We start from the raw sequence: 26,173 nt of genomic DNA on the forward strand, positions 1-26,173 counted from the left end.
CAGTACAGCCTGTTTTTATATTACACATCCTGTCTACATTTTTCCCACAGTAATTTCTTCAAAGTTGGTAACTTCTGGAACCGAAAGTGCCACATTGTACAATTACAGATAAGATAAGACACACTTAGAAGTTCCTCCCTCCATATTCATTTTAAAGTATATTTTCCATAATATACATATCAATATACATATCATCTTTAATCCACTGACTCTTATCTTATCTGACTCTTAGCCTAAAAAAGAGAAAGAAAATCTAAAATATGTCAACATTTATTTAGTTTAAATACATTTCAATAGCAGTTTTAAAATGACTTTGTTTTTTTGTGTGTTAAAAAAACGATTCAACAAAGTGAATGATTTTGCTGCCCACATCAGCCATGACATGACAGCATTTCTACTAGGACAGGAGTTGCAAATCATCTTAAGGCCAATTCAAGGAAGACCTGATACAAAACCATGATCAAGAAATCAAGAGGCAGAAACCACAAAAATATAGGTCAAAAGTCAAAGGAGAAAACATCTTCATTCAAAGTAGAGAAAGAATCCATGAAATACAAATCTGATTCTACAACTATTACTTCAGTTTAACAGTTCAGGTTACATTACACTTTATGATACTTTATGATACAGGTGTCATTTCTCCCACCTTAAAAGCTGAAGCAAAGTTAACAGGAGACTGAGGAAGATGTGAAGGACAGATGGAAGCCTCATCGAAGGATATAAGCTATACAGGAGAGTGACTGTTAATCATGTTACAGCTCTGGAAACAAACTGCCTCTTAATAACTGTGTGAATGAATTCAAACCAGAGAAAAGAATAAAAGCATGAAGCACATACTGAAACTGGAAATTATGGGAGTAGTCCCATGGGCAGGAGTACTGTTCACAATGGCACTGAATTTTTCTGACGTCACCACTGGAGGGGGCTGTGGTCCTTCAGATCCCAGTTCCAGTTTGGCTTCACACCAGTACTGGACTCCATCATCTTCTTTTCTGGTGTTGATGCTCAGAGTGAGGATCTCAGTCACTGGTTTCTTCTCTATGTTGTTGGACTGTAGTTGACCCAGTGCTGTCTGTCCTCTGTAGAAGGTCACAGTGAGGTTTTCAACAGGAGCAACGTTGTGTACTTCACACTGCAGAGTGTACTGATGACCCTCTAACAACGGTCCAGAGTGATCCCTAAAGCTGATGGACACATTGTCTGGAGGCTCTGTGGAGACAAACAGAGAGATGTAGAGAGACAGACATGAACACAATAAGATAAAGGCTGACAACAGCTGACAATTATTATCACTCATTTTGATTATGAATGATCAAATCATCACTAGCAACAGTTCTTTGTTCAACAGGAAGTTAACTTACTGTACACAGTTACAGGCAGCTTGCTGCAACAACAGTAATCAGTAGCATTAATATGACAGCATGTGGTTAGTGTCCTCCATTCAGTCATTCTTTGAACTTCCCATAAAATAGTGGTTCCATTTTTTGTATGGTTTCCCATGAAGTCTACCAAACCAAAAAAGTAGTCTTGGTAAGACTGGCGTATCGAGCATGTGACAGAGACTGGGTCACCATACTTCACTACCAGTCTGGATGGGTTGAACACAGGTTTATCTGGACAGTATTCATCTGCAAAAGAAAGACAATAAACACTGTGATTCTAAACATCTTGATGTAATATGAACAGCAACAGATACAGTACATACATATGTAAAACTGTAATTCCACACTTAGAACAATCAGAGCTATATATCCTGCAGGTTTGTTTGTTTAATTTTAGATATATTTTTGCATGGCAGAGTTGAGGTACAAATAAAAACACTGACTAAAATAAGCATTTAATCTACTTTAACATATCTTATTTAGCCTAATTATTTTGTACATATACACAGTTATGTACAGAGCACTTTAAATAAATTATATAGAATAAACATTTGTCATGTAATTGTAATTATGCTGTATAGGCTTTTTAACCTATTATATACGCACCAGGTTTACCAACCCATTTACAACAACCATTACAAATAATAATGATAATAATAACTACGTGCATTTTTCTTCACGGAACAACCAGGACTGATCATTATGGTCCATCCATTACCTATACTGCTTATCCTTTAAGAGTCGCGGGGGACACTCTGGACAGGTCTCCAGTCTTTCCACAACCACTCACACCTACGGGCGATTTAGAGTCTCTGGTTAACCTAACCTGCATGTCTTTGCAGTGTGAGAGGAAGCCGGAGAACCTGGAGGAAATCCACGCACAGACACAGGGAGAACATGCAAACTCCACACAGCAAAGCTCCGGGTGAACCAGGGTTCAAACCTTGAAGCTTCTTGCTGTGAGGTGACAGTGCTAACCACTGCTCCACTGTTCCCCCTCAGCTGATCATCATAATAATAACTAATTATCTAATCTATACAGGGAACAGCCTGGAGACAAGAAAAGCCCTCTAAAGATGGATTACAGATGGAAAACTTACCACAACTGGAGACATGGAAGTCACGCAGAAAACTCATCAAAGAGATCACCAGAAGGATGAAAAACATTCTCTTTAGAAACACGAGAGATAAAACCATCAGACATTCAAAATCAAAGGTAGCCAGAGAGTGATTGCGCTCTATTTTTTACTGCAGCAGAACAGTTGGCAGCGCAGCCTGTTTTCACTTCATTAATCCTATTCCAGCTATGTCTTTTTTCATAGTAATGTTGGTAAAATTGGCAACTTGAGGAAGTGAAAGTGCTGCGTTGTACAGTTGCAGATATGGAACTACGCACTGTGCGTAGGGCCTCGTACAATCATGCGCGTCATAGTGTCACCAGCAAGGCCTCCAAGTGAAATCAGCTGAGCGAGTCTGAGACGAGAGGGCAGGAAGCAGGGGAGGTCTCAGGTCTGTCATCTACGGTATCGCACGCATTGCTTCAATGACTGACATCTGACCAATCAGTGATCAGAGCAGGGCACTACTGCAGGAGAAGAGATGTCGTCTAAGACGCAGTTTGAATCCGTCTCAAGCCAGAGAAAAAAGAAAGTAAAAGAAGTGGATGCCCGAGCTTCACTCGAAGATGAATATGTTGTTTATGTGAAAATGTAAACATCTGGTCATGTTATGCACTTCAGCTGCAATACAAACATTTTGGTTAAAATAGTTAATTGACAATCTGTTTCTGTAACATTTTTGAGGATTAAACCTATCGAGGCACATAGAAAGTGGAGCTTCTGCCCTCGCTGCATGTTTGGACATGAATAGTATGACTCAATTTGAATCCAACATATTATTAACTTGAACTTCCTCATGTCTGTTTATTAATATTTATAATAAAATCATCCTAAAGGCGCAGTACCACCAACAGGCTGTGGTGAACTGTAAGTGCTTTCAACAACAGATATTCTGACACAAACAGAGTCTGTGACAGTTTGTGGTAATGAGAGGAAACAAGCCTGGAAAAATATTGATCTGGAATGATTTTACTTTGTATTTTTATTTCAAGTAACTCTTGGTCTACTTGAACAGGAATCATGGAAAATATATCTTTTAAGTGAATATGCATGTATAAAATGTACACTATAGTACTCTAGTGGTTGACAATCTAAAACTAGTACACAACAGGAAGTCTTTTCATTTTAACACATTAAGCTATACAGAAGATGGTGGCTATTTATGATCTTACAGCTCTGAAACCAAACTGCCTCTTAATAACTGTGTGAATGAACTCAAACCAGAGAGAATAATAAAAGCATGAAGCACATACTGAAGCTGGGAATAGGTGTTGAACTGGTACTGGGTATGGTCCAAGGGGAGCTGAATTTTTCTGATGTCACCACTGGAGGGGGCTGTGGTCCTTCAAGTCCCAGTTCCAGCTTGGCTTCACACCAGTACTGGACTCCATCATCTTCTTTTCTGGTGTTGATGCTCAGAGTGAAGATCTCAGTCACTGGTTCCTTCTCTGTGTTGTTGGACTGTAGTTGACCCAGTGCTGTCTGTCCTCTGTAGAAGGTCACAGTGAGGTTTTCAACAGGAGCAGCTTTCTGTACTTTACACAGCAGAGTACACTGCCCGTATTTACGCATCTGCCCATAATTAAAGCCGATGGACACACTGTCTGGTGGTTCTGTGGAGATAAACAGAGAGATGTAGGGTGTCTTATAATATCAATCACTAAGATGTTAGCAGCAGATCCTTAACGTCCTGTACACTGTGAGGTGGGGCCTCTATGGATGGACTTATTTTTCTAACACATCCCACAGATGTTCGTTCGGACCGAGATCTGGAGAATATTGAGGACAAGTCAACACCTTGAACTATTTATCATGTTTGTCAAATAATTCCTGAATTATTTTTGCAGTGTGGCAGGGTGCATTATCCTGCCACTGCAATCATTTACATTTACTAATTTAGCAGATGCTTTTATCTAAAGTGACTTACAAGTGATGGACAATGCTAAAGCTTCGTTCGGACTGAGATCTGGGGAATTTGGACGACAAGTCAAATGTTAATCTATAAGGCAAAGTGCAAGGACATAAATTAAAGAAGTGCACTACAAGTGCATAGTAAGTGCTATTGTGAGGAGATACTCTCAAAGAGATGAGTTTTCAAGAGATTCTTGAAGTTAGGGAGGGATGTTCCTGCTCTGATAGCATTTGGTAGCCTGTCCCACCATCTGAGAACCACAAATGAGAACAGTCTGGACTGTGAATGCCTAGTATGCAGGGATGGCAATACCAAACACTGACGTCTGGAGGAACACAATGGCTGATAAGGAGCATAATCCTGTATGACTGAGTTCAAGTAGATGGGTGCAGACCCTGGAGTGGCTCTGTAGGCAAGCATTAGTGACCTGAATTTGATTCTGGATGGATTTTGGACCATTTGCAATGGTTTCACTGCCCATGATAGAAGGCCCACCAGAAGGGCATTGCAGAAGTTGAGGCAAGAGAAAAACATGAACTGTTGGGTTGCATGCTGAGACAGGTAAGGCCTGATTTTTCTTATGTTGTATTGTGTGAAGCGTCATGACCAGGAGACAGATGCAGCATGGTCAAGGATGGATAGCTTGTCACCAAACATGACACCTTGGTTTCTAATGACCTTGGTTGGAGTGAGAGATGAAGAGATGATTTTGATTTTGATATTGTGATGGACAGATTGATTGGCTGGGATGACAAAGAGTTCAGTCTTGGAGAGGGTTAATTGAAGGTGATGTACCTTCATCCATGTGGATACATCTGAGAGACAGGCTGAGATTCTCACTGAGACAGTGGGGTCATTTGGTAGGACTGATAGGTTTAGCTGGGTGTTGTCTGTGTAGCAGTGATATGAGAAGCCATGCAAGCGGATAATTGGACCCAAGGATGTGGTGTATATTGCAAACATAAGGGGCCCCAGTACTGATCCTTGGCTACCCCTCTTGGGGGGTGGGATAAGAATGTTTGTCATTGCCAAGACACATTGAAGGAGAACCCAGTGAGGTAGGATTTAAACCAAGAAAACACTTTGCCTGAGATGTCCATATTGGACAGGACAGATTGCAGGACGTGTTGGTTCACCATGTCAAAGGCTGCTGATAGCTCCAACAAGATATGAATGGAAGCCTGAGCTGCAGGTTTGCAAACTAAATAAAACACAAAAACGAGATAGATGTGAATATAGCTAAACAAAGGTTCACTGAGAGAACGGGAAGTTGACCTTGATTTGGAGAAAGATATTACTTACATGATGTGTGTGTGTCTTGAATGAAGTCTGGAGATTTCACTGAAAGTTTTTACTTTTTAACAGGTATAAGCTACACAGGAGATAGGTGGCTGTTTATCATGTTATAATTCTGAAAGCAAACTGCCTTTTACTAACTGTGAATGAACTAAAACCAGAGAAAAGAATAAAAACATGAAGCACATACTGAAGCTGGGAGTTAGTGTGGAACTGGTACTGTGGCTAGTCCCACTGGCAGGATTCCTAAAGCTGATGGACACACTGTCTGGAGGCTCTGTGGAGACAAACAGAGAAATGTAGAGAGACAGGTATGCACACATTAAGATAAAGGCTGACAAATACTGGCCACATGAGAAATCTTCAACTAAATACCCAAGAATGTTACTCTAAGTCCCTTGTCCTCTCTGCTGCCTGCCTTCCTAATTCGTCAGTCTTTTTTACAGGCTTAATATCTTGTATATCTTTTTAAGATTATTTTAGATTGTTGTTTCAATGTTCATTTATTCATTCACCTACTTATGTGGTAAGTACATCCTTGGTCTGCAAAGAAAATAAAAGTCAAAGACAGATGTGAATGTAGCTAAACTAAGCTTCACTGAGAGAACGGGTAGACCTTGATTCTGATGAGAATATTACTTTTGTGATCTGTGATCTTGAATGAAGACTGGGGATTTCATTGAGATTTTTACTTTGATTTCAAGTAACTGCTGGTCTACTTGAATGGGAAACATGGAAAATATTGCATTTAAGTGAGGTTGTATAATGTACAACAAAAATTGTCCAATGGGAAGGCTTTTCATTTGAAGAACAGATATAAAGTATATAGGAGACAGGTGGCAGTTTATCATGTTATAATTCTGGAAACAAACTGCCTCCTAACAACTGTATGAATGAACTCAAACCAGAGGAAAGAATAAAAACATGAAGCACATACTGAAGCTGGGAATCAGTGTGGAACTGGTACTGGGTATGGTCCAAGGGGAACTGAATTTTTCTGATGTCACCACTAGAGGGGGCTGTGGTCCTTCAGGTCCCAGTTCCAGTTTGGCTTCACACCAGTACTGGACTCCATCATCCTCTTTTCTGGTGTTGATGCTCAGACTGAAGATCTCAGTCACTGGTTTCTTCTCTGTGTTGTTGGACTGTAGTTGACCCAGTGCTGTCTGTCCTCTGTAGAAGGTCACAGTGAGGTTTTCAACAGGAGCAACTTTCTGTACTTTACACAGCAGAGTACACTGCCTGTATTTACGCATCCGCCCATAATTAAAGCCGATGGACACACTGTCTGGTGGTTCTGTGGAGATAAACAGAGAGAGATGTAGGGTGTCTTATAATATCAATCACTAAGATGTTAGCAGCAGATCCTTAACGTCCTGTACACTGTGAGGTGGGGCCTCTATGGGTGGACTTATTTTTCTAACACATCCCACAGATGTTCGTTCGGACCAAGGTCTGGGGAATCTGGAGGACAAGTCAGCACCTTGAACTATTTGTCATGTTCCTCAAATAATTCCTGAATTATTTTTGCAGTGTGGCAGGGTGCATTATCCTGCCACTGCAATCATTTACATTTACTAATTAGAATTTACTAATTGCTACATTTACTAAGCAGATGCTTTTATCCAAAGTGACTTACAAGTGATGGACAATACTAAAGCTTCAGTGCAGGGATGTTCCTGCTCTGACAGCATTTGGTAACCTGTCCCACCATCTGAGAACCACAAATGAGAACAGTCTGGACTGTGAATGCCTAGTGTGCAGGGATGGTAGTACCAAACAATGACATCTGGAGGAACACAATAGCCGATAAGGAGCAAAATCCTGTATGACTGAGTTCAAGTAGATGGGTGCAGACCCAGAAGTGGCTCTGTAGGCAAGCATTAGTGACCTGAATTTGATTCTGGATGCAGTGGGGTCATCGGGTGGGACTGATAGGTTTAGCTGGGTGTCGTCTGTGTAGCAGTGATATGAGAAGCCATGCAAGCGAACATAAGGGGCCCCAGTACTGATCCTTGGCTACCCCTCTTGGGGGATGGGATAAGAATGTTTGTCATTGCCAAGACACAATGAAGGAGAACCCGGTGAGGTAGGACTCAACAAGGTCCAACAAGATACGAATGGAGGCCTGAGCTGCAGGTTTGCAAACTAAATAAAACACAAAAACAAGATAGATGTGAATATAGCTAAAAAAAAAAAGGTTCACTGAGAGAACGGGAAGTTGACCTTGATTCTGAGAAAGATATTACTTACATGATGTGTGAGTGTCTTGAATGAAGTCTGGGGATTTCACTGAAAGTTTTTACTTTTTAACAGATATACGCTACACAGGAGATGGGTGGCTGTTTATCATTTTATAATTCTGGAAGCAAACTGCCTTTTACTAACTGTGAATGAACTCAAACCAGAGAAAAGAATAAAAAACATGAAGCACATACTGAAGCTGGGAGTCGGTGTGGAACTGGTACTGGGGGTATTCCCAGAGGCCGTACTGTTCACAATGGCACTGAATTTTTCTGACATCCCCACTGGAGGACGCTGTGGTCGTTTAAGTCCCAGTTTCAGTTTGGCTTCACACCAGTACTGGACTCCATCATCCTCTTTACTGGTGTTGATGTTCAGAGTGAAGATCTCAGTCACTGGTTTCCTCTCTGTGTTGTTGGACTGTAGTTGAGCCAGTGCTGTCTGTCCTCTGTAGAAGGTCACAGTGAGGTTTTTAACAGGATCAACATTCTGTACTTCACACTGCACAGCGTACTGATGACCCTCTAACAATGGTTCAGAGTGATTCCTAAAGCTGAAGGACACATTGTCTGGAGGCTCTGTGGAAGAGGGAAGAAGATACAAGCTGAGAGATGCACACACAAAGCAGTTGTATAAATCCTGTTAACTGTATATCTGAAAGAGCAAATAAACAAAACATAAATAAAAAAACATCACTAGCATTGTTTAGTGTAAGTAATTTATTCAACATGAAGTTAACTTACTATGCACAGTTACAGGAAGGCTGGTGCAGCACAGATCATCATTATGATTATCATAATAGCACATAGAAAATGTGTCCCCTTCAGTCATTTTTTCAACTTCCCATAAAATTGTTGCTTTGTTTATTATAAGTTCTCCCAGAAAAATGTCATAAGAATGTAATGTAGAGCAGGTAGCAGAGGTTGGGTCACCATGCTTCACTGCCAGTCTGGATGGTGTAAACCCAGGTTTATCTGCACATTTTAGATCTGTAAAGAAAAAGACATTAAACACTTTGATTTTAAAACAGCTTGATGTAAAATTATTAACCAGATACATCTACAACTGTAATTCTACAGTTATGACAATCAGAGCTATAGGTCTTTGTAGCTTTGTTTGTTCATTTTTAGATGTATTTACTGCATGGTAAAGTTGCCTGGCAAACTGGCAGAGTCCTTCATGACAAAGTAAGCACAAACAAAAACAGTGACTATAGTAAGTATTTATTCAGCAGCAACAGCATTTTCTTTGTTGGAACAATCATTACTGATCATCAACCAATAATTAATAATCTAATTTATACACGGAATAGCCTGATGACAATAAAACCTGAGTTTCCAACCGAAACTCTTCACTTACCACAACTGGAGACATGGAAGTCACACAGAAAACTCATCAAAGAAACAACCAGAAGGATGGAAAACATTGGTCCCAGTTATTCTCTTCAGAAGCACGATTAAAAAAAAAAAGTTAAACCATTTAAAATCAAAGGTGGTCAGAGAATGAATGCACTTTAAGAATTCACTCCCTCTGATTTTCTACTGCAGTAGAACAATGCTATCAGTACAGCCTGTTTTCATATTACACATCCTGTCTAAATTCTTTCCACTTTAATTTCTTCCACAAGTTTGTAACTTGTGGAAATAAAAGTGCTGTACAGCTGCAGATAAGACACCTCTCCAATTTCCTTCCTGCCTATTCATTTTAAAAGGTATTTTCCATAATATACATATCAATATACATATCATCTTTAATCCACTGACTCTTATCTGACTCTTAGCCTAAAAAAGAGAAAGAAAATCTAAAATAAAGCAATTTATTTAGTTTAAATGCATTTCAATAACAGCCTATACTAGGACAGGAGTTACAAATCATCTTAAGGCCAAGACCTTAAGCTACAAAAACCATGTCCATATAATCAAGAAATCAAGAAGAAGAAACCAGAAAAATATAGGTCAAAAGTAAAAGGAGAAACATCTTCATTCAAATTAGAGAAAGAATCCACAAATGACAAATCTGCTTCTACAACTAATACTTCAATTTAACAGTTTGTGTTAATTGTAAGAAAAATAATGAATAATGAAGTGAACCATCATCAGTGTTAGTTACACATGTGTTTTGCCTGATGTGGCAGCGTGCCATGAAATTCTCAGTGTTCAATGCCTGTTAAGATCACAAATAAGTAAATAGGATCAACCATGAAGTATTACAGTTATAATCAGATTATCTGAGAGGAATAATGCAATTAACAAAGCAGTCGAGTTATCTAGAAGCATGTAGGTCTACTGTACATGAAAAGACGTTATTACTTTGATGGTTTCTGTCTGAAAATATTTTTAAGGATAAAACCCATTGAGGCAAACAGTTTGTTAGTATTAAATAATAATAATAATCTGTGGAGCTTCTGCTTCAAATGCATATTTTGACATGAACAGTATGATTCAAACTGAATCCAACAAGTTATCAGCTTGAACTTCCTCACATCTGTTTATTATTATTGGTCCTAAAACCATCTTAAAGGTGCAGTACCAACAAACAGGCTGTGGTGAACTGTGAGAAACACTTGGCTTCAAAGTGAAGTGTGTAGTTTTCTTGTCTGCTTCCTGTAGGCTTGTGAATGTGCTTTCATGTGTTAGTATTGGCATGGACCACTGTCCTGGCTGGTTAGACCTCTGTACAGGTAGAAGGTGGGTGAGCTATATGTTGGTTATTACATAAGGTCACTGGATACTGTACCAGTAAGAATGATAAAGCTGCACCATAAAAGGTGTAGGGAAGTTAGCATGAGACTGAGAAAGATATGAAAAACATTTTCAATTGCAATCTTGTACAGTCTTCAAATGGAACAATTGTTTTGACAGTGCTTTCAACAACAGATATTGTATCAGGTTCTCATTCTTCAGTTTCAACAACTACCACAAACTGCCACAGACTTCTGTTTGTGACAGTTTGTGGTAATGAGGAAAAAAGCTTGAAAAATAATGTACTGTATGTGTAGATTAGATATGCTATGACTGTGATCTGGAATTATTTCACTGAGACTTTGTATTGTGATTTCAAGTAACTCTTGGTCTACTTGAACAGGAATCATGGAAAAGATATAATTTAAGTGAAAATGCAGGTATAAAACTGCTCATGTTATAGATTACACACTATAGCACTCTAGTGGTTGAAAATCAGTACTGCATTGTGAAAACAACTCGTGCACAACAGGAAGCCTTTTCATTTGAACAGATTAAGCTATACAGAAGATGGTGGCTATTTATAATGTTACAGCTCTGAAAACAAACTGCCTTTTAATAACTGTGTGAATGAACTCAAACCAGAGAAAAGAATAAAAGCATGAAGCACATACTGAAGCTGGGAGTTGGTGTGGAACTGGTACTGGGGGTAGTCCCAGGGGCAGGAGTACTGTTCACAGTGGCACTGAATTTTTCTGACATCACCACTAGAGGGGGCTGTGGTCCTTCAGGTCCCAGTCTGGCCTCACACCAGTACTGGACTCCATCATCCTCTTTTCTGGTGTTGATGTTCAGAGTGAAGATCTCAGTCACTGGTTTCTTCTCTGTGTTGTTGGACTGTAGTTGACCCAGTGCTGTCTGTCCTCTGTAGAAGGTCACAATGAGGTTTTCAACAGGAGCAACGTTGTGTACTTCACACTGCAGAGTGTACTGATGACCCTCTAACAACGGTCCAGAGTGATTCCTAAAGCTGATGGACACATTGTCTGGAGGCTCTGTGGAGACAAACAGAGAGATGTAGAGAGACAGACATGAACACAATAAGATAAAGGCTGACAACAGCTGACAATTATTATCACTCATTTTGATTATGAATGATCAAATCATCACTAGCAGCAGTTCTTTGTTCAACAGGAAGTTAACTTACTGTACACAGTTACAGGCAGCTTGCTGCAACAACAGAAATCACTAGCATTAATTTGACAGCATGTGGTTAATGTCCCCCATTCAGGACTCAAACAAAGAAAGCACTTTGCCTGAGATGCCCATATTGGACAAGACAGATTGTAGGATGCATTGGTTCACCATGTCAAAGGCTGCTGATAGGTCCAGCAAGATAAGAATTGGGGACTGAGCTGCAGGTTTGCAAACTAAATAAAACACAAAAACAAGACAGATGTGAATATAGCTAAACAAAGGTTCACTGAGAGAACGGGAAGTTGACCTTGATTCTGAGAAAGATATTACTTACAGGATGTGTGTGTGTGTCTTGAATGAAGTCTGGGGATTTCACTGAAGGTTTTTACTTTTTTAACAGGTATAAGATATACAGGAGATGGGTGGCTGATTATCATGTTATAATTCTGGAAGCAAACTGCCTTTTACTAACTGTGAATGAACTAAAACCAGAGAAAAGAATAAAAGCATGAAGCACATACTGAAGCTGGGAATCAGTGTGGAACTGGTACTGGGAGTTGTCCCAGAGGCAGGAGTACTGTTCACAGTGGCACTGAATTTTTCTGAGGTCACCACTGGAGGGGGCTGTGGTCCTTCAGGTCCCAGTTGCAGTTTGGCTTCACACCAGTACTGGACTCTATCATGTTCTTTTCTGGTGTTGATATTCAGACTGAAGATCTCAGTCACTGGTTTCTTCTCTGTGTTGTTGGACTGTAGTTGAGCCAGTGCTGTCTTTCCTCTGTAGAAGGTCACAGTGAGGTTTTCAACAGGAGCAACGTTGTGTACTTCACACTGCAGAGTGTACTGATGACCCTCTAACAACGGTCCAGAGTGATCCCTAAAGCTGATGGACACATTGTCTGGAGGCTCTGTGGAGACAAACAGAGAGATGTAGAGAGACAGGTATTCACACCTTAAGATAAAGGCTGACAAATACTGACCACATGAAAGATCTTCAACTAAATACCCAAGAGTGTTACTCTAAGTCCCTTGTCCTCTCTGCTGCCTGCCTTCCCAATTCGTCAGTCTTTTTTTCAGGCTTAGTATCTTGATTATTTTAGATTGTTGTTTCAATGTTCATTTATTTATTTATCTATTTATGTGGTAAGTACACCCCTGGTCTGCAAAGAAAATAAAAGTCAAAGACAGATGTGAATGTAGCTAAACTAAGCTTCACTGAGAGAACGGGTAGACCTTGATTCTGATGAGAATATTACTTTTGTGATCTATGATCTTGAATGAAGACTGGGGATTTCATTGAGATTTTCTTTGATTCCAAATAACTGTTGGTTTACTTGAATGGGAAACATGGAAATATTGCATTTAAGTGAGGTTGTACAATGTACAAATAACATTTTCCAATGGGAAGGCTTTTCATTTGAAGAACAGATATAAAGTATATAGGAGACAGGTGGCAGTTTGTCATGTTGTAATTCTGGAAACAAACTGCCTCGTAACAACTGTATGAATGAACTCAAACCAGAGAAAAGAATAAAAACATGAAGCACATACTGAAGCTGGGAATAGGTGTGGAACTGGTACTGGGTATGGTCCAAGGGGAACTGAATTTTTCTGACATCACCACTGGAGGGGGCTGTGGTCCTTCAGGTCCCAGTTCCAGTTTGGCTTCACACCAGTACTGGACTCCATCATCTTCTTTACTGGTGTTGATGTTCAGACTGAAGATCTCAGTCACTGGTTTCTTCTCTGTGTTGTTGGACTGTAGTTGACACAGTGCTGTCTGTCCTCTGTAGAGGGTCACAATTACGTTTTCAACAGGAGCAACTTTCTGTACTTTACACAGCAGACTGTACTGCCTGTATTTAAGCATCCGGCCATAATTAAAGCCGATGGACACACTGTCTGGTGGTTCTGTGGAGACAAACAGAGAGGGATGTTGGTTGTCTTATGGTATCAGACACTAAGATGTTAGCAGCAGATCCTTAAAGTCCTGTATGCTGGGCTTCTATGGATGGACTTGTTTTTCTAACACATCCCACAGATGTTCGTTTGGACTGAGATCTGGGGAATTTGGAAGACAAGTCAACACCTTGAACTATTTGTCATGTTCCTCAAATAATTCCTGAATTATTTTTGTAGTGTACACTGCAATACATTTACTAATTTAGCAGGTGTTTTTATCTAAAGTGACTTACAAGTGATGGACAATACTAAAGCTTCAGTGCAGTAGGAAACCTTAAAGTAAATACTAAGTGCTAATCTATAAGGCAAACTGCAAGGAGATAAATTAAAGAAGTGCACTACAAGTGCATAGTAAGTGCTATTGTGAGGAGAAACTCTCAAAGAGATGAGTTTTCAAGAGATTCTTGAAGTTAGGGAGGGATGTTCCTGCTCTGATAGCATTTGGTAGCCTGTCCCACCACCTGGGAACCACAAATGAGAACAGTCTGGACTGTGAATGCCTAGTATGCAGGGATGGTAGTACCAAACAATGAAGTCTGGAGGAACACAATGGCCGATAAGGAGCATAATCCTGTATGACCAAGTTCAAGTAGATGGATGCAGACCCAGAAGTGGCTCTGTAGGCAGTTGTATTGTGTGAAGCATCATGACTGGGAGACAGATGCAGCATGGTCAAGGATGGATAGCATGTCATCAAATATGACACCTTGGTTTCTAATGACCTTGGTTGGAGTGAGACATGAAGAGATGATTTGGATTTTGATATTGTGATGGACAGATTGATTGGCTGGGATGACAAAGAGTTCAGTCTTGGAGAGGGTTAATTGAAGGGGGTGTGCCTTCATCCATGTGGATAGTTTGAGAGACAGGCCGAGATTCTCACTGAGACAATGGGGTCATCTGGTGGGAATAGCTGGGTGTTGTCTACATGGCAGTGATATGACGAGCCATGCAAGCGGATAATTGGACTCAAGAACGTGGGGTATATTGCAAACATAAGGGACCCCAGTACTGATCCTTAGTTATCCCTCTGGGGGGGGTGGGATAAGGATGTTTGTCATTGCCAAGACATATTGAAGGAGAACCCAGTGAGGTAGGATTCCGACCAAGAAAGCACTTTGCCCATATTGGACAGGACAGATTGTAAGATGCATTGGTTCATCATGTCAAAGGCTGCTGATAGGTCCAACAAGATACAAATGGAGGACTGAGCTGCAGGTTTGCAAATTAAATAAAATACAAAACGAGACAGAACTGAATGTAGCCAAACTAAGCTTCACTGAGAGAATGGAGAATCGTGGAAAATATTGCATTCAAGTGAATTTGTATGTATATATTGTAGATTACAAACTATTAACATTCAAGTGGTTGAATACCAGCATTTCATTGTGAAAATGAATCTCCCACAACGGGCTGCCTTTTCATTTGGAAAGCAGATATGAGCTATACAGGAGATAGGTGGCTGTTTATCATATTATAATTCTCGAAGCAAACTGCCTTTTAATAACTGTGTGAATGAACTCAAACCAGAGAAAAGGATAAAAGCATGAAGCACATACTGAAGCTGGGAGTTGGTGTGGAACTGGTACTGGGTGTAGTCCCAGGGGCAGGAGTACTGTTCACAGTGGCACTGAATTTTTCTGATGTCACCACTGGAGGGGGCTGTGGTCCTTCAGGTCCCAGTTCTAGTTTGGCCTCACACCAATACTGGACTCCATCATGTTCTTTTCTGGTGTTGATGTTCAGACTGAAGATCTCAGTCACTGGTTTCTTCTCTGTGTTGTTGGACTGTAGTTGACCCAGTGCTGTCTGTCCTCTGTAGAAGGTCACAGTGAGGTTTTCAACAGGAGCAACGTTGTGTACTTCACACTGCAGAGTGTACTGATGACCCTCTAACAACGGTCCAGAGTGATCCCTAAAGCTGAAGGACACATTGTCTGGAGGCTCTGTGGAGACAAACAGAGAGATGTAGAGAGACAGACATGAACACAATAAGATATAGACTGACAACAGCTGACAATTATTATCACTCATTTTGATTATAAATGATCAAATCATCACTAGCAGCAGTTCTTTGTTCAACAGGAAGTTAACTTACTGTACACAGTTATAGGCAGCTTGCTGCAACAACAGTAATCAGTAGCATTAATATGACAGCATGTGGTTAATGTCCTCCATTCAGGACTCAAACAAAGAAAGCACTTTGCCCATATTGGACAAGACAGATTGTAGGATGCATTGGTTCACCATGTCAAAGGCTGCTGATAGGTCCAGCAAGATAAGAATTGGGGACTGAGCTGCAGGTTTGCAAACTAAATAAAACACAAAAACAAGACAGATGTGAATATAGCTAAACAAAGGTTCACTGAGAGAACGGGAAGTTGACCTTGATTCTGAGAAAGATATTACTTACAGGATGTGTGTGTGTGTCTTGAATGAAGTCTGGGGATTTCACTGAAGGTTTTTACTTTTTAACAGGTATAAGCTACACAGGAGATGGGTGGCTGATTATCATGTTATAATTCTGGAAGCAAACTGCCTTTTACTAACTGTGAATGAACTAAAACCAGAGAAAAGAATAAAAGCATGAAGCACATACTGAAGCTGGGAATCAGTGTGGAACTGGTACTGGGAGTTGTCCCAGAGGCAGGAGTACTGTTCACAGTGGCACTGAATTTTTCTGATGTCGCCACTGGAGGGGGCTGTGGTCCTTCAGGTCCCAGTTCTAGTTTGGCCTCACACCAGTACTGGACTCTATCATGTTCTTTTCTGGTGTTGATATTCAGACTGAAGATCTCAGTCACTGGTGTCTTCTCTGTGTTGTTGGACTGTAGTTGACCCAGTGCTGTCTTTCCTCTGTAGAAGGTCACAGTGAGGTTTTCAACAGGAGCAACGTTGTGTACTTCACACTGCAGAGTGTACTGATGACCCTCTAACAACGGTCCAGAGTGATTCCTAAAGCTGAAGGACACATTGTCTGGAGGCTCTGTGGAGACAAACAGAGAGATGTAGAGAGACATCTGAGGAAGATGTGAAGGACACATGGAAGCCTCATTGAATCTCATTAAACAGAAAACATTATTTGCAATTGCAGTCTCTCACAGTCTCTAAGTAGAACAATGCTTTCAACAACAAATATTATGTCAAGTTGTCATTATTTCCCAGTGATGTGTTCAGTTTTAACAACTACCACAAACTGTCACAGACTTATTGAAATTTTTGTTTTACATGTGTAATGAGAGGAAACAGGCTTGAAGAATAATGTATGTGTATATTAGATATGCCATGATTGTGATTTCAAATGATTTGACAGAGAATTTTTTACCTTGAACTCCAGTAACAGTCAGTCTACTTGAAAATGAATCATTGCATGTTGCATTTAAGTGAATTAGCATGCATAAAATCCATTATTATTACTTCAAACATTGCTCATGTTGTAGATTACAAACTACAGCACTCTAATGGTTGATTATCAGTACTTCATTGTGAAAACAACTTGTGCACAGCAGATATAAGCTATACAGGAGAGTGACTGTTAATCATGTTACAGCTCTGGAGACAAACTGCCTCTTAATAACTGTGTGAATGAATTCAAACCAGAGAAAAGAATAAAAGCATGAAGCACATACTGAAGCTGGGAATAGGTGTTGAACTGGTACTGGGTATGGTCCAAGGGGAACTGAATTTTTCTGATGTCACCACTAGAGGGGGCTGTGGTCCTTCAGGTCCCAGTTCTAGTTTGGCCTCACACCAGTACTGGACTCCATCATCCTCTTTACTGGTGTTGATGTTCAGAGTGAAGATCTCAGTCACTGGTTTCTTCTCTGTGTTGTTGGACTGTAGTTGACCCAGTGCTGTCTGTCCTCTGTAGAAGGTCACAGTGAGGTTTTCAACAGGAGCAACGTTGTGTACTTCACACTGCAGAGTGTACTGATGACCCTCTAACAACGGTCCAGAGTGATCCCTAAAGCTGAAGGACACATTGTCTGGAGGCTCTGTGGAGACAAACAGAGAGATGTAGAGAGACAGACATGAACACAATAAGATAAAGGCTGACAACAGCTGACAATTATTATCACTCATTTTGATTATAAATGATCAAATCATCACTAGCAACAGTTCTTTGTTCAACAGGAAGTTAACTTACTGTACACAGTTACAGGCAGCTGGCTGCAACACAGTTCATCAGCAGCATTAGTATAATAGCAATTGGCAGATATGACCCATTCAGTCATTCTATCAACCTTCCATAAAGCTGTGGTTCCATTTCTTGTATGATTTCCCACAGATTCCAAACTAAAAAAGTAGCCTTGGCACGACTGGCATACAGAGCAGGTGGCAGAGGTTGGATCACCATACTTCACTACCAGTCTGGATGGGTTGAACACAGGTTTATCTGCACAGTTTGCATCTGTAAAGAAAAAGACATTAAACACTGTGATTTTAAACAGCTTGACGCAAAATCATTAACCAGATACACGATAAAAACATGTACAACTGTAATTCTACAGTTATGACAATTGGAGCGATATGTCTTTGTTCCTTTGTTTGTTCATTTTTAGATGTATTTCCTGCATGGCAAAGTTGCCTAGTAAACTGGCAGTGGTTCTTCATGACAAAGTAAGTACAAACACTGACTACAGTAAGTAAAGATAATTTTCTTTCTTGGAATAATCATTACTGATCATCATACAATAAAAGCTTTTTTAAGGTGGATTACAAATGGAAACTCTTCACTTACCACAACTGGAGACATGGAAGTCATGTAGAAAACTCATCAAAGAAACAACCAGAAGGATGAAAAACATTGTTCCCAGTTATTCTCTTCAGAAACACAATTTAAAAAATCATTAAACCATTTAAAATCAAAGGTGGTCAGAGAGTGAAAGCATTTTAAGAATTCACTCCTTTTAATTTTCTACTGCAGTAGAACAATGCTATCAGTGCAGTCTGTTTTCATATTACACATCCTGTCTAAATTTTTTCCACAGTAATTTCTTCAAAGTTGGTAACTTCTGGAACTGAAAGTGCTGCATTGTCCAGTTACAGATAAGATAAGACACCTTTAGAAGTTCCTCCCTCCATATTCATTTTAAAGTATATTTTCCATAATATACATATCAATATACATATCATCTTTAATCCAGTGACTCTTATCTTATCTGACTCTTAGCCTAAAAAAGAGAAAGAAAATTTAAAATAAAGCAATTTATTTAGTTTAAATGCATTTCAATAACAGCCTATACTAGGACAGGAGTTACAAATCATCTTAAGGCCAATTTAAGGAAGACCTGATACAAAACCATGTCCACATAGTCAAGAAATCAAGAAGCAGAAACCAGAAAAATGTAGGTCAAAAGTCAAAGGAGAAAACATCTCCATTCAAGTTATAGAAAGAATCCATAAATGACAAATATGATTCTACAACTAATACTTCAATTTAACACTTTGTGTTAATTGTAAGAAAAATAATGAATAATAATGAAGTGAGCCATCATCAATGTTAGTTACACGTGTTCTGCCTGTTGTGGCAGGTGAAAATGTCTGCCATGAAATTCTCAGTGTTCAATGCCTGTTAAGATCACAAATAAGTAAATAGGATCAACCATGAAGTATTACAGTTACAATCAGATGATCTGAGAGGAGTAATGCAATTAACAAAGCAACCAAGTTATCTAGAAACATAAAGGTCTACTGTACATGAAAAGATGTTATTACTTTGATGGTTTCTGTCTGAAAATATTTTTAAGGATAAAACCCATTGAGGCAAACAATTTGTGAGTATTAAATGATAATAATCTGTGGAGCTTCTGCTTCAAATGCATGTTTTGACATGAACAGTATGATTCAAACTGAATCCAACAAGTTATCAGCTCGAACTTCCTCACATCTGTTTATTATTATTGGTCCTAAAACCATCTTAAAGGTGCAGTACCAACAAACAGGCTGTGGTGAACTGTGAGAAACACTTGGCTTCAAAGTGAAGTGTGTGGTTTTCTTGTCTGCTTCCTGTAGGCTTGTGAATGTGCTTTCATGTGTTAGTATTGGCATGGACCACTATCCTGGCTGGTTAGACCTCTGTACAGGTAGAAGGTGGGTGAGCTATATGTTGGTTATTACATAAGGTCACTGGATATTGTACCAGTAAGAATGATAAAGGTGTAGTTTCTCCCAGCCTAAAAGGTGCAGCAAAGTTAGCAGGAGACTGAGAAAGATATGAAGCATGCATAGAACCTTCACAGAAATCTCATCAAAGACAAAAACAAAAATACAAAATGGAAAAACATTATTTTCAAATGCAATGTTGTACAGTCTTCAAATGGGACATTTGTTGTGAGAGTCTGTGATAGTTTGTGGTAATGAGGAAACAAGCTTGAAAAATAATGTACTGTATGTGTAGATTAGATATACTAATACTGTGATCTGGAGTGACTTCACTGAGACTTTGTATTTTTATTTCAAGTAACTGTTGGTCTACTTGAACAGGAATCATGGAAAATATATAATTTCTGTGAATATCCATGTATAAAAGCCATTACTGTTATTTAAACCATTGCTCATGTTATAAACGACACACTATAGCACTCTAGTGGTTGAAAATTAGTGCTGCATTGTGAAAACTACTCATACACAGGAACAGGAAGTCTTTTCATTTGAAGAGCAGATTAAGCTATACAGAAGATGGTGGCTATTTATAATGTTACAGCTCTGAAAACAAACTGCCTTTTAATAACTGTGTGAATGAACTCAAACCAGAGAGAATAATAAAAACATGAAGCACATACTGAAGCTGGGAGTCGGTGTGGAACTGGTACTGGGAGTCATACATATGAAAAGTTTTACTTCTTGGCTGAAAACTGAGGTGTGTGTTTGTTTGCTGTCAGACTCACAGAGGACAGTGGCACGGATACGTTGATGTGATGACAGCACTATAGGGGGCTGTGGTCCTTCAGGTCCCAGTTGCAGTTTGGCTTCACACCTGTACTGGACTCCATCATCTTCTTTTCTGGTGTTGATGTTCAGAGTGAAGATCTCAGTCACTGGTTTCTTCCCTGTGTTGTTGGACTGTAGTTGACCCACTGCTGTCTGTCCTCTGTAGAAGGTCACAATGAGGTTTTCAACAGGAGCAACGTTGTGTACTTCACACTGCAGAGTGTACTGATGACCCTCTAACAACGGTCCAGAGTGATTCCTAAAGCTGATGGACACATTGTCTGGAGGCTCTGTGGAGGAGGGAAGAAGAGATAAGCTGAAGAAACACACACACAAAGCAATAATATAAATCCTGTTAACTGTATATTTGAAAAAGCATGTGAATGTGAATGTGAATACTTTGTCCAACAGGAAGTTAACTTACTATACACAGTTAAAGGCAGCTTGCTGCAACACTGGTGATCAGCAAGTTCATAATAGCACATGACAAATGGGTCCCATTCAGTCATTTTTTCAACCTTCCATAAAATTTCTGTTCCATTTGTTTTAAGGTCTCCCAGAGATCTTTCCAAATTAAAAATCTCATAAACATCTTTTACAGAGCAGGTGGCAGAGGTTGGGTCACCATGTTTCACTACCAGTCTGGACGGTGTGAACACAGGTTTATCTGCACAGTTTTCATCTGTGGAGAAAAATACATTAAACACTGTGATTTAAAACAGCTTTATATAAAATAAGCAATCAGATAAATGATAAAAAACATCTATAACTCTAATTCTACAATTATGATAATCAGAGCTATATATATATATATATATATATATATATATATATATATATATATATATATATATATATATATATATCTTTGTATGTTCAGTTTTACATGTATTTCCTGCATGGCAAAGTTGCCTGGCAAACTGGCAGTGGTCTTTCAGTACAGATGAAGTACAAAAACAAAGACTACAATAAGCATTTAATAACTAAGATTCAGCAGCTGCAGAACAGTAAAGGTCATTTTCTTTCTTGAAACAACCAGTACTGATCATCAAGCTAATTATCAATTATTAATAATCACATTTATACAGGGAATAGCCTGATGACAACAAAACCCTTTTTTAAGGTAGATTACAAATCACTTACCACAACTGGAGACATGGAAGTCATGCAGAAAACTCATCAAAGAAACAACCAGAAGGATGAAAAACATTGTTCCTAATTATTCTCTTCAGAGTCACAATTTAAAAATCATCAAATATTTCAACTCAAACTGGTCATTCCTCTTCTTCTCTTTTTCTACTGCAGAACAACACTGCTACGATACCACACATCCTGTTTTTATACAGACGCATATTCGAGGTTGGTAAATTGAGGAAGTCAAAGTGCTGCATTGTTGGAGATAGGGGAGGCAGAAGAAGCTCCCTCCTCTGACCCCACTCCAAATTTATCTTGAAAGTGCTTTCCATAATCTTAGTACTACCTCTATCATCTTTACTCCACTGACTGTTAATATATCTGACTCTTAGCCTCATAAAGACAGAAAATCTAAAATCAACATTTATTCAAATACATTTCAATAACAGCCTGTGGATTTACCTTTGAAGTTCTTTATTTGAATTTGCTTTAAAATCTACAACTAATACTTCAATTCAACATTTCAGGTTAACTGTAAGAAAAATAATGAGCCTTTTTTAAGGATGAAACGCTCATCTCAAAACTGAAAAAAGAAAAAAGGCTATTTACAAGTCAAGATGAACAGATCATTACTATTAAATGATAATCACGTGGAGAATCTGCAATAACTGTGTGTTGTGTGTTCCAACATCTTTCTCATGTCTGTTTATTATTATTGGTCCTAAAACAGGCTTAAAGTCAAAGTACCACCAACAGGCCATGGTGAACTGTGGAGAGCCGCGCAGAATTGTCATCAAAAGACATGATAAGAAGTATTAAATGGCAAGAAATCCTGTTCAGTTTTGGTCTTCAGTCTTAACTTGAAGAACATCGACAAAAGGAAGAGGGCCTGGTTTGGAGAGGAAGCCACAAGGAGGAAGCCACTCCCTCTAATAACCCATAATGCAGCTAGTGGGATTCTTATCACATAAAAAAAAAAAAAAATAAATAAAAATAAATAAAAGACACAGAATGAGGGCATATTCAGTTCTCAAAAGATAATATTATCTCAACAGTCACTATGAAGATTTCACAACTCAAGATGGTTTCAGATTGTTTCAAAACCATGTAAAATGGAAAAGTACAATCAGAAATGCCACACAGTATAACAAAAATGTTTAGTTCAAAATCAGTGGTATGGTCCTTTAACAGAAATCAAAAAGAGTCCTGTTTGGTACATCAGCACTGGCACAACATCTCAGTTTTTATTATTATTTTTTATTATCAATGTGTAAACTAATCATTAAAGAAAAATTTGAACCCAAAAACACAACGTGATCCTTCCCTCCCATCACATCATGTATTAGGCTAAATAATTTAATAGTACTGCAACCCTGATTACACTGTTATTAGGATTGCTTTGGAGACTTTAAACAGCCCTTCTCTTCTTGAAAACTGTGTGAAACACTTTATTAAAATTTACATAAACAAGTTCCTCAAACTGCCGACACAACCTTCCGGTGATAAAAGTTTAGTGTTGCATCAAAGGGTTTTACCAGGCTGTGGTGAAGAATAACGTAACTGCACATTAACTACTGTAGGTCTACACTGTGGCCTTGAATCAAGAAGGGAGGATGCATTTAACTTCTAAGGGGAGTTGGGTTAGAGTCTGGGGTCGGGGTTAGGGTTTAGGGGTAGGGGACGGGGTTGGGGGTGTGCTTTAAGGGATTAAATTTTATGCCTTTAATCAAATTAATTAAACAACAATAACAGCTGTAATTAAAGCCAATATTGGACAGTAAACTTCATCACAGCTGCTTGTTGGATGGTCAAATACCTTCAGAACCTACACAGCCCCACACTCCACCTCTCTGATTTAAAGGATGATTTGAATGTCTTTCTGAGGCTGTCTTTTTTTAGTTTGTTACACAACTATTTCTGTCATTATCACGTGTATAACCAAGTGCAACACTGTCCGCCTAAATTGGCCTCATCTCAACAGTGATTAGGTGGATTGCTATTGAGTTTTGTGCAAACATTCATGATCCCTAGAGGATGAATCCTAATGACTTTGGTGATGCCCTTTCTTTTTCTGTATTGCCAGCAGCAGGTAAAAGTCCTCACTTATTTTGTAAAATATATCAACACGTTTTGGACACCATTGGCACAGAACTTAGTGGAAACATTCACTGTTCCCAGATCATGTATGGTAATTACTTTGGTTCTCCCCTGACCTTGCCTTAGTGTTGATGTAAGGTCAGAACTTTAATTTGTAAACATGGTAAGCATTATACCTATATATTGTGCTGATGTTAGCATTTGGTTCAGCACAGCCTCACAGAGCTGCTAGCATGACTGTATAAAGACTAACTGTTCAATAAAGTATAACCAGTCTAACTTATCGATTATTACTTATCAGTATATTCTGTTTAAAAATGCAGAAAAGCAAAAAACATTTAAACACAGCTCACTTGCAAGATAATGTCCTAGTGGTTAAACATCATTATTACATTGTAAAAAGTAAGCACTCCTATACAACAAGCTATCATCTAAGTGTATTAGGAGAATTGCCTGAATGTACATCAAATATGAGTTATACACCTTGACAGCTTTAGAGAGATTACATGCAGCTGTTTCTTCTCTGGGTATGAACTCAAACCACAACAGAGAATAAAAGCATAAAACACATTATGAACCTATGAATCAGTGTGCTGCTGGTGCTGCTGTTTGGTGTGGTTGTTGTCATTGAGGTTGTAGTTATTGGTGGCAGTTTGGTTGAGGTTAACTCCAAACCTATGGACAAAATAAACACAGAACATATGACGCCATCAATCAATATCTTGTCTAGTGACAGACATCAAACATGTTTTTTCTTTTGTAATTTTTTTCTAATTTTTGACCTGTTAGAGGTGTATTGTGTCACCTACCAGTGATGGCAGGTCTTTAGATTATCATATTTGCATTCATGTTGCTGGTAACATAATATGGAGCCGTGAAACTGACAAAAGGCAGTAAAAGGTTATTAACACAATGTCCCCGTAAGTTAGATATTTAAAAGGACTCTAAATATTTTTCTAATCTGTTGGTAAAATCAAGAAAAGGTTTTTATTTACCTCACATAAGTTAATAAAATAAATTTTAATTTATTTTACTGTCATGTTTATGACTGTATTAGAGGCATTCAGTTCCAAAATAATAAAAAAAACAATTTAATATATTATATAATATTTTAATATATGCTATTCAGATTACCTTTTTAATGCAATTATTTAAGTCAAACAACACAAAATCAAATTTAAAATGTTCAAATTTACCTGTCTAGTGACACACATTTCTGCCTATTGAGGCTTTTCAAGCATCTTTTGAGGACACCATCAGAATGGTAGCAAACTTCATATGGAAGCTCAACAGCTCAAAATGAAGAGTCAGTTTATAGCAAAAACTGTAAAAATCAACTTAGATAAATTATCTTTTAATCTGTTAATCCATCCATAAAATTTTCTGCTGCTTATGTAGGACCAGGACAGATTATTATTGTATACAGTTGAGAAGTACAGACAAAAATGTGATACATATGTCAATAAATACATTAAATTAATTAGATTAATTATTCATTATTCCAAGCTTTATCCAGTACTTGTGTTCCCTAATGCTTTTGGCTGGTGTAACTGAGAAAACATTATTAAACTGCATTTTCTGTGAGTTTAAAAAGTCTTAAATTTAATTAAGTGAACACTGCAGAGATCTTATTTGTTTGTTATTGGACTAACATTGGACAGTGGTGTTGATTTTTTCCTGACGTCACCATTGGAGGATGCCACATTGTGAAAACTGGAACAGGAACCCTTTTCATTTAAACAGATTAAGCTATACAAAGGATGGTGGGTATTTATTATGTTACAGCTCTGAAACAAACTGCCTCTTAATATCTGTGTGAATGAACTAAAATCAAAGAATAAAAGCATGAAGCACATACTGAAGCTGAGAATCATGGGAGTTGCCCCAGAGGCAAAAGCATTGTTCACCAGTGGCACTGATTTTTTCTGACATCACCACTGGAGGGGGCTGTGGTCCTTCAGGTCCCAGCTCCAGCTTGCCTTCACACCAGTACTGTCCATAAAATTTCTGTTCCATTTTTCGGAACTCACTTTCCAGTAAGAATCCTAACACTGAAAGCTGGATGTTACAAAAAGCTCACACTTACCTTCAACATCCACATGAAACATCACAGTAACATTCCCGACTTTGTTACTGACTTCACAGGTGTACTGGCCCCGTGCTCAGAGCTACAGATTTGATGGTGAGAACATTGCTGTTGGAGGGCAGGAGGCTGGA

At 38.8% G+C, this 26,173-nt stretch overlaps 3 protein-coding genes across 3 annotated transcripts in view; all 3 read right to left on the minus strand.

Annotated features, from left to right (window-relative positions):
* The window catches only part of LOC108893361 (uncharacterized), a 71,564-nt gene that overhangs the window by 42,572 nt on the left and 2,819 nt on the right, over window positions 1-26,173 (minus strand). Inside the window, exons 3-6 of the mRNA XM_051070258.1 lie at window positions 16,392-16,778; window positions 15,352-15,738; window positions 13,382-13,741; window positions 11,308-11,688 (exon numbers count right to left, since the gene is read on the minus strand). Coding sequence (XP_050926215.1) covers window positions 11,308-11,688; window positions 13,382-13,741; window positions 15,352-15,738; window positions 16,392-16,778 — 1,515 coding nt within the window. The remainder of the gene's footprint in view (window positions 1-11,307; window positions 11,689-13,381; window positions 13,742-15,351; window positions 15,739-16,391; window positions 16,779-26,173) is intronic.
* Window positions 255-2,769, minus strand: LOC108893407 (vascular cell adhesion protein 1). Its single transcript, XM_018691411.2, has 3 exons — window positions 2,483-2,769; window positions 1,362-1,628; window positions 255-1,209 (listed from the first exon to the last, which is right to left on the minus strand). The coding sequence occupies exons 1-3, from the start codon at window positions 2,577-2,579 to the stop codon at window positions 800-802; spliced, it is 774 nt and encodes a 257-aa protein (XP_018546927.1). The 5' UTR covers window positions 2,580-2,769; the 3' UTR covers window positions 255-799.
* Window positions 18,986-22,097, minus strand: LOC127142451 (uncharacterized). Its single transcript, XM_051070495.1, has 3 exons — window positions 21,869-22,097; window positions 21,150-21,407; window positions 18,986-21,015 (listed from the first exon to the last, which is right to left on the minus strand). The coding sequence occupies exons 1-3, from the start codon at window positions 21,933-21,935 to the stop codon at window positions 20,540-20,542; spliced, it is 801 nt and encodes a 266-aa protein (XP_050926452.1). The 5' UTR covers window positions 21,936-22,097; the 3' UTR covers window positions 18,986-20,539.

This window comes from Lates calcarifer, linkage group LG5 (assembly GCF_001640805.2).
Source record: "Lates calcarifer isolate ASB-BC8 linkage group LG5, TLL_Latcal_v3, whole genome shotgun sequence".
Taxonomy (NCBI): Eukaryota; Metazoa; Chordata; class Actinopteri; family Centropomidae; genus Lates; species Lates calcarifer.